Source organism: Gavialis gangeticus, unplaced genomic scaffold (genome assembly GCF_001723915.1).
Source record: "Gavialis gangeticus isolate Ggan-Ray unplaced genomic scaffold, GavGan_comp1, whole genome shotgun sequence".
NCBI classification, from domain to species: domain Eukaryota; kingdom Metazoa; phylum Chordata; order Crocodylia; family Gavialidae; genus Gavialis; species Gavialis gangeticus.
In genome coordinates this window covers 76501640-76509595 of record NW_017729022.1, presented here as the reverse complement: position 1 = coordinate 76509595, position 7956 = coordinate 76501640, and the positions used below count along the sequence as shown (strand labels likewise).

Here is a 7956-nt window from a genome sequence, read left to right as displayed (position 1 = left end):
CTGACCCTTGCTAACATACCCATACAGGCAGACTTCTCTGTCCACTAAGGGCCCCAAGGAAGTCCCTACAGGGAGCAAGGACAGCTGCCAACCTCAGGATCAAGGAAGACAAGACAGAAACAGGACACGGAGCAAGGTTGCAGGACAAGGTTGGAAAGGGAAGAGGCCAGAGAAGCAGACAGACATAAAAGAGGACAAATACATCCCTAGAGGTCCAACCCAAGGGCCAGAAATGGGCTCAATTTCACTCAGATTCTTACTCTCATGTAAAGAGAGGAGAGAGAGAGGGAGACCAAAAAAAAAAGAGAAAAAAGTAAAACAAGAATAAAAATACCTAATAACAGCACAAGTTGCCAAGTATGCCCCACCATATATTCTAACTCTGAACATACAAGCAACTATAACCCACAGCACCACCTGCTGTAATACACAGCATTATACAACAGGGGATGTGCCTTTCTTACCCCAGGTGGTGACCATGCACATGCCATGAAGTGACAGCCCACACCATTCAATCCAGTGCTCAAGCTGGAGAGTGGGGTAGGAAGTTACTGATGGCTACAAGGCCATCTCTCACCTCTCCTTTCTCCCTACCCAGCAGCAATATGAAGGTTTGGTGCACTTTAAAACTCATGGCATGACTCTCTTAAACTCTACTGGCTCTTGCCCTCTAGCCCTTCCTTCTGGTTCCCAAGTGGCCACTCCAAATTGGCCCCATATCCCCATCTCCCACAAAGACTGCACAGAAGGGCTGCACTATCAATCACCTTCACACCTGCCTGTTCACAATACTGCTGAAGATATCCCCCTCAATGCAGAGCTGCTGGCTATGTAAAGCACGACAGAACCCTGTCACCCCATCTCACACACATGTTCTTGAAGACAAGCTCCTCTGCTTGGGACACTGTGACAACAGGGACTCTGCGATGGAGACGGCTTTGGAGAATTTCCTTCAGGTGACATATAATGGCAGCTCTCCCATCCAAGCCATTTGCTTAGTTCATTTCTACCTTGTAGGAGCAGCCTTTTCAAATGTCTTCTCTTTCAAGGGCTGGGCAGTTTCCTTCTTTCATTGCCTGAGACTAAGCTAAAAAGACATGATTCTTTGAAGCTGCTGGAGCTGCAGCTTTCTGTTGCTGCTGTTAATTAGCTCCAGCCAGTAGCACAAGTACTGCGTATTACTGTATTGGTGACTGAATGTGAATGAGAGAGGCCTCTCCCTTTGGAATCCAGCTAATTCTCTCACACCTCTCCGATACCCTGGACATCTTAACCAACACAGTCTGCTTAGAAAGACAGGGTCCTTTTGCTGCTGATGGTAACAGTAGCAACATGCTTTCCTTCTACCAGTCTTTCAAGCACAGATCCAAACCCAGCGACCGACAGTGAACACAGCAACTCCTGATCAGTTATGTGCTTGCAGGCTGGCAGATTTTGTTCCCGTTGAGGTAACGTGGCATGCTCAAATAAGGTGCCTGCAGCTATTAATATTGTAAACAAGATGCAGATGTGCAGTTACCAAGGGGCATCTAAAAGCTACTTATAACATTTCCAAACTTTCCATTTGGCTTCACTAGAGGGGGCCCTAGGGCTGGAGAACAGCAGCAGCAACTGAAACGCCAGCTGTTAGGAATGGGAAAAAAGTATTTAAAAAAAAAAAAAAAAATCGAAAAAAATCAGACATTTCAAGTCCCTTTACTTCAATGAAAATGCAGTATTACTTGGTAATGGGCCACTTGCAAGAAATGAGCTCTGACCAGCATCTAACATGTCTTCATGGCTTATTTGCAGATCAGAAGAAATGAGTACAATCTCCGGAGTGCCCCACATGATGCAGGTGGTAGGTAATGGGTGAGAAGGCTGTGAGCCTGGGACCACCCTCCCTCCCCTAAAACTCTCTTCTCTGCCCTGGTCAGTCCCCACCATACTATCCCCCTTAAAAATGTACTTCTATCCAAAGGTCTTTCCAGCTCAGTCTTCCCTGTCACTGAGGAGTCAACCAGTAAAAAGACTGAAGATCTTAACTCCTTCTCTTAAAAAACCTGAATGTGGAACGAACAAGACACTGTCTAAACATCAATGGATTGGTCACATTGATTCTACTCCATCCTGTCTCCCTAATCCCACCATACAAGATTTCTGGGGCAGGGGTATTATTTTCATGCCCATTTTTAAAGCACCAGTCCCCTGAGGACGCTGTACTAAACATCAGTCACAGTATCGAGAAAGAACTTGGAGCCACACTGTGTAGAAACAAGGACCAGTAACATTAAAAGTAATGTGGGTTAGAAAGACAAAACCCATGATTCTCACAAGGCATTCTCCATTTCAGCCACACAGCTTGATGCTGACATAGGGTGACCATAAGGACATCTGGGACACTGCTGCTCCCCATCCCTGGTCAGTGGCACTGCTGCAGGCAGTGGCAGAGGCCAGCAGGCAGGGGTTGGGCACACTCCACCAGGGTGCACCATGCTGCTCCGTCTCCCCACCACACTACACCCTGCACCCCTGTGATTCTGGGACTCTCATTTTAATTTTGACCAACTGGCCAGGACTGGACTTCAAAATCCAGGACTGCACTAGCCAAACCAGGACCTATGGTCACCCTATGCTTACAGCATGTACCACAGGGAAACCAAGAACATAGAATTAGTTTTGTGACCAATTTAAAATACCTTACATCTTAAGGTGGCCTTCTAATACTCACCCTCTGTTTATGAAGTTTCCCTGGCTAACTGTATCTGGTTCAATGCAAATATTCATGAAGTCTTCTGTGCGCTACGGAAAAGATTTAGAATCCAAATGGTTACTGTGGGTCATACATGCCACGCAGCAGTACATTCAAGAAATCCCTGCACAGAAAGAGCCTGTTCCCCCATCCCAAACTGTCCCTCACAGAAGAGGTGGCTGATTGGTTGGTTGGCTGGGGTATTTTTGGAGAGAGATAAAAGATTTTTTTTTAAATTTACAGAGACAGTGCCAAGTTAAAACCAATATCTTATATTCTCCCATACCAAATAGCACTATTAAGCAAGAAAGTTCAGTATTATTATTCTAATATTTACATAGTTGGTCTTTTTTTTTGTATTTTTCCCAACTGCTACGGAGAACAAAAATAGACTATTCATTTTTACTTTTGTTCACACCATCAGTTCTTAGTCAATATGTACTGGATTCAGTATGTGTTAGAATTAAAAATAACGTATTTCATTTAGTCCTTGGCTCTGTGAAAACACAGATTTAAGTTCAAACTTTACCACGCTCTCTCTCTAAACTCCTACCTCAGCTGAATGCTGCCCTTAAGCGTCTTATCTGTTACATACCTTTAAGACAGGTCTACACAAAAGATTTTGTAAATAGAGCAAAACTAAAGCTTTTCAAAACTGGTTGAGATGTAATCATTTTACACTGGAAGACGTTCTAAAGTAGATGCAGTCCTACTAACAAAAAATATATTTACTAGTATAGCATATTTTAGTATTTTACCTCTCCAAGGTGCATCTATACTAGGAGGATTTCTAGCATATGTATATGTGACAGATCTTTCTGAATATGGGTCAGATCTATGTCAAGTGCGGAAGGGAGAGAGGACTAACACTTGTTACTCATGGGTCACATCTACAGATTGTGGAGCTACACGGTGGATTCCAAAGGATCACTGCGGTCATAAGACTCGATACATGAAGATGCTCAGGGTTCCTGGGATGAGACTGCGGTTATGTGAGCTGTTCTATTCTAACTGTGCTGGTGACCAGAGGTGGCTATATGCCCCCCACTTCCCACTTAATAAAACGCCGTTACTTATTGTTGCTGCTCTGAAATGAAGTGAAGGAGTAAAGAGGTGACCCCAAGCACTGGATTGTGCTAGTGGAACACTAAAGTTCCCATTACAATACTTAAGATCACTGGTCTCAGACCAGTTCAGTTCAGCAGTGACTAAAGCTGTTGCTAACTGCGCAGTTCTCAGCATACAAATGTCCCCATCACAAGAGCGCCATGACAGCTGGCATAGACTAATCTCTGTCCTGTGGAAGATCAGCGCAGGGATGAAAGGTTATACCATGTTGCATTGTTTGTCTCTGGTCCTACAGAGCCAGAACTTTGGCCCAGCACTTACCATCAGAAGAAATGACCGAAATCTACCCAGAAAGCTTTCACAGTAATGAAATCACACCAGCCATGGACTCCAGCCAGGGAGGGGGTTTTAGGGACATGAACAGCTGTGTAAGCATGCCAAAGAGACTAACAGGGACAGCTTGCTTGATTTGCCCCTCCAAAAAAAAAGATCACCAGTTCCTACCCTCTTTAAATTAAAATGGCTGATGTCCTTGTTTTACTGCCAACACTTTTTGGTCCTTCACTTTGCAAACAGTAAAGAGAAAAAGACAACATTTCAGGCAGACACCCAGGCTCACTGCCTCACTTCAGCAACAGTAAAAAAAAATACCTCCACTCTCCCACCACAGCGCAAGGAGAGGAAGCTCTTCTCAGGGGGGGAACTTTTTCCTGCTCTGAAATCCTAAAGCTTGAATCTGGTTTGTGAAAGCTCCCTGTAAGACCTGCTTTTCCCTATCTGCCCAACTTGGGTCTCGCAATCCAGTCTCACATGCCCCCCCAGAATCTGTACAATAACTCATAAAACCAGCCCACCCTTGAACTCCTCTGTGGGCTGATGCTCCTGCAGACACTGCATACAGCACAAAGATGGGAGCTCAATGAGAAAGGAATATCTTGGCCTGGAAGGGAATGCTCAGAATTTAAACTGTGCTCTCACCATCAGATCAAGCTGCCTGTTCTGAGTCGTGATGGAGAGTTCAACGGCGGACAGCTTCACTTCTTCCCAGGCCTCATGAGCTGCCTCTTGGGGGATTTCTGAGAATCCAGAAGGGAAGAGATCATTAAGCAGAAAGTAAACTACACAGACCAGTGTTCTACTGCTGTGAAGCATAAAAGACCTGTGCCAGCTAAAACCACTTCAACTTACTATTTCCACAAGCTCCATTTCTTTCATATTTCTGAATCTACAGTGGGAGAGGGGGACATTGTGAGGGCCAAGTAAAGTTTGTGCAGTAATCAATCAAATTATCACCCATGCTGCATTGAAGTCCTAAAAACAGTCCCACAGACTGACAGGTCTCCTGAACTTTTTTTATAGAAGCATTTAGCAACCTATAGAAGGAATGCTGCTAAAGCTGTGACATTCAGGTGCAGTACAGTTGTCCTACGGGAACTCAGTATCCCAGCCAGAACCCCCAAGGTTCACAACCAAACCATCTGGTTTTCCTTCTAAGTTGTCTCATCTAGTCAAGATTTGAATGGGCTGTATCATTATGGAGCAAACAGGATACACAGAAATGTTCTGTTCCTTTATGCACACACATGATTAAGTAGGAATAACCAAGAGAGTAGCATCATGTGACAGGGCCTTTGGGATGGCAACCACAGAGAAAGAACAGCAATCATGAACAAAGCCTTGGACAAAAAGTTTATATACTGCAGCCGATATTCAAGTATAAAAATGTGCACATGGGATCTCATCCATTAGCCTCTCCACGAAATTGCCTTATCAGTACATGCTGCACTTCTGAACAGAGTCTGTCTCAATATCTATACCCACATACCTTTTGCAGGACGTGACCAGTATTGCAGAAGTCTTCTGTAAATCCTCACGTATAAAGGGGCTCTGGGCAGCTTCTCTTCCGACTCTTCTGGAGGTCTCTCAGTTGGACCCAAATACATGAGAGAGGCTTGATGCTTCTGAGGCCATTTCTGGGATTTACAAAAAAAAAAAAGAAGGAAAAAAAATAGCCTTCTGTAGAGTAACCATCTGTTTATTCTGGCTGAGGGACTGGGAGGGGTCATCTACAACCCTCTAAGAGTAAAAATCCCACCACCTGCTCATCCCACTTTTAAGGCTCCCCAGCCTTTAGATTCCCTTGTGGGAGAAGATGTTCTCCCAGCTGGCAGGGACTATGAAGGCTCCACAGCCAATTAAGCTGATATTCAAATTAAACACACTCCAGAAACTCATCCAATAGCCTACATGCACACAGTATTCATCTATTCTTCTCGGCATATTAGGGCTTGTAAGTCATAAGCTTGGTTTGAATCTTAGACCATACATTATTGAGCCAGATTCCTCCACACCGTTGAACACAAGGGAAAGATTTCAGTACAACTTGCTTATATTAATGAGACAAAATCAGGCTCGCATAGGAAGAGTAGCACATGCACAACAACTGTAAGCACAGGACAAGCAGGGCCCTGAGCTTAGACTCTCTTTCAAATTACAATGTCTCCAACACTAATGGTACTCTTGCATGCTTCCTAGTTCTCAGCCATCTTTTTAGAAGGAAGTGTAATTCTCTTTTACACATCAAATGGTAAGCTCTTTGCCCTTCCCACTGCACTTAATTATGGCCACCCCATTTCAAAAGGGCAGAGAAAATGGCAAAAGGCAACGACAGACTTTAAAAAGTGGAGAGATTTCAGATGAATATAAAACAACTCATGGCATTGAAAAGGCCAGTCAGACTCTTTTAGCTATATTAAAAGAAGGAAAAAAGGGGCCCTTCAGGATATTATATGATGAAGGGATGTTAAGCATAAGGGATAACCACCCTGTGGATCCCCAATGATTATTATTGCGGCAAAAAATGGAGCAATAACGGCGTTTCCAGGTTAGTTATTTATATGAATGAGATGAAAATCCTTAGTTACATGGGGTAGGATACAGATGTATACAGTTACCAATACTCATTTTCAGGAAAGAAAAGCCAACCACTATGTTAAGAAGACATTTCCCATGTGTCATGCTGTGACCTGTCAGTCAGTGATCAGGGCATTAACACCCCTCTGAATTATCCTATGCTGGCCACTGCCACAGATTAGGAGAGGAGGGGCAGTGGCGGGGGGACACTATAAGACTTAACCACTGTGGTGGTTCCTGTGTGTTCTGACTCCATTCACACAAAGGTTGGTCGGTGTGCCAACAGTAAAAGGGATTAGATAAGGAGTGACAGTGGAAGTGCAGGACCTTTAACGCAGGTCAAATTTTAAATTTCATAAAGTTCCCTTAAGCATCAGACAACTTTAAAAAGGTGAGACATAAACAATTAACCTTCATGTTTATTTTATTATACATGGACGCCTGCAACTGTCTGATTATCAACATTCACATGCAGTCTAATTATAGACACATCTTCCATCAGATGAATAAATCAGAGGAAAATATTATCATCAGAAAACCTGGAGCAAGACTGCATTGGAGAAAGGAGGCTGAGCACCCTCTCATGGCAATCGTCTGCACCACAGTCTCTCCCCACCTTCACAAGTGGTTATTAGTCCCCCTAACAATTCTGAATATTCTTCAGCAGCTCCCCAGACAAGGTCTTATAATAATAAGACACACACACACACCTCTCAAATGTGTGTGTTCCTAGGCAGCTCAGTAAGCTGCTACATATGCAAACAGTTTACTGCACTTCACTGAATACATACACTGCCTTTCTCCACCCTTCCCAGATACATAAGGTTCCTTTTTCTTCTTTAGTTACCTATGGAGGCAGTAATACTTTACCTTGAGTGTACTGAAAAGGTGAGCTGCTTTGGTTTTCAGAGGCCCAAGGTACCAGTATCTAAAGAGAAAAATACAGGACTTATGAGAAACTTATGGGTGTTGGGATTGTGCAAAATCTTTCCTGGTCCAATGTATACCAGCATGCATAGACCTGATATCCACTGAGGTTCATTCTTTCCTGTATTCTTGAACTTCAGAATACAAGAAGAATGAATTTTGTACATTGAAACTGTTCTTAGCTCATTCACACACAACAATTAGAACTACCAGCTGCTCTCCTTTTGAAACCCCTTCTCCGAGCCTTAAGGTAGTTCTTCTATGAGGCAGCTGTTCTGAGGTAGTAGACCTGTGTCTACCCCCTAAGGTAGTTATTT

At 43.7% G+C, this 7956-nt stretch overlaps 1 protein-coding gene across 2 annotated transcripts in view; it reads right to left on the bottom strand.

Moving 5' to 3' along the window:
- The window catches only part of AGK (acylglycerol kinase), a 56989-nt gene that overhangs the window by 9458 nt on the left and 39575 nt on the right, over window positions 1-7956 (bottom strand). For both annotated transcript variants that reach the window (XM_019515426.1, XM_019515427.1), the window contains 4 exons: window positions 7583-7640; window positions 5625-5772; window positions 4778-4875; window positions 2711-2781 (listed from right to left, as the gene is read on the bottom strand). In XM_019515426.1, the coding sequence (XP_019370971.1) occupies window positions 2711-2781; window positions 4778-4875; window positions 5625-5772; window positions 7583-7640 (375 nt within the window). The remainder of the gene's footprint in view (window positions 1-2710; window positions 2782-4777; window positions 4876-5624; window positions 5773-7582; window positions 7641-7956) is intronic.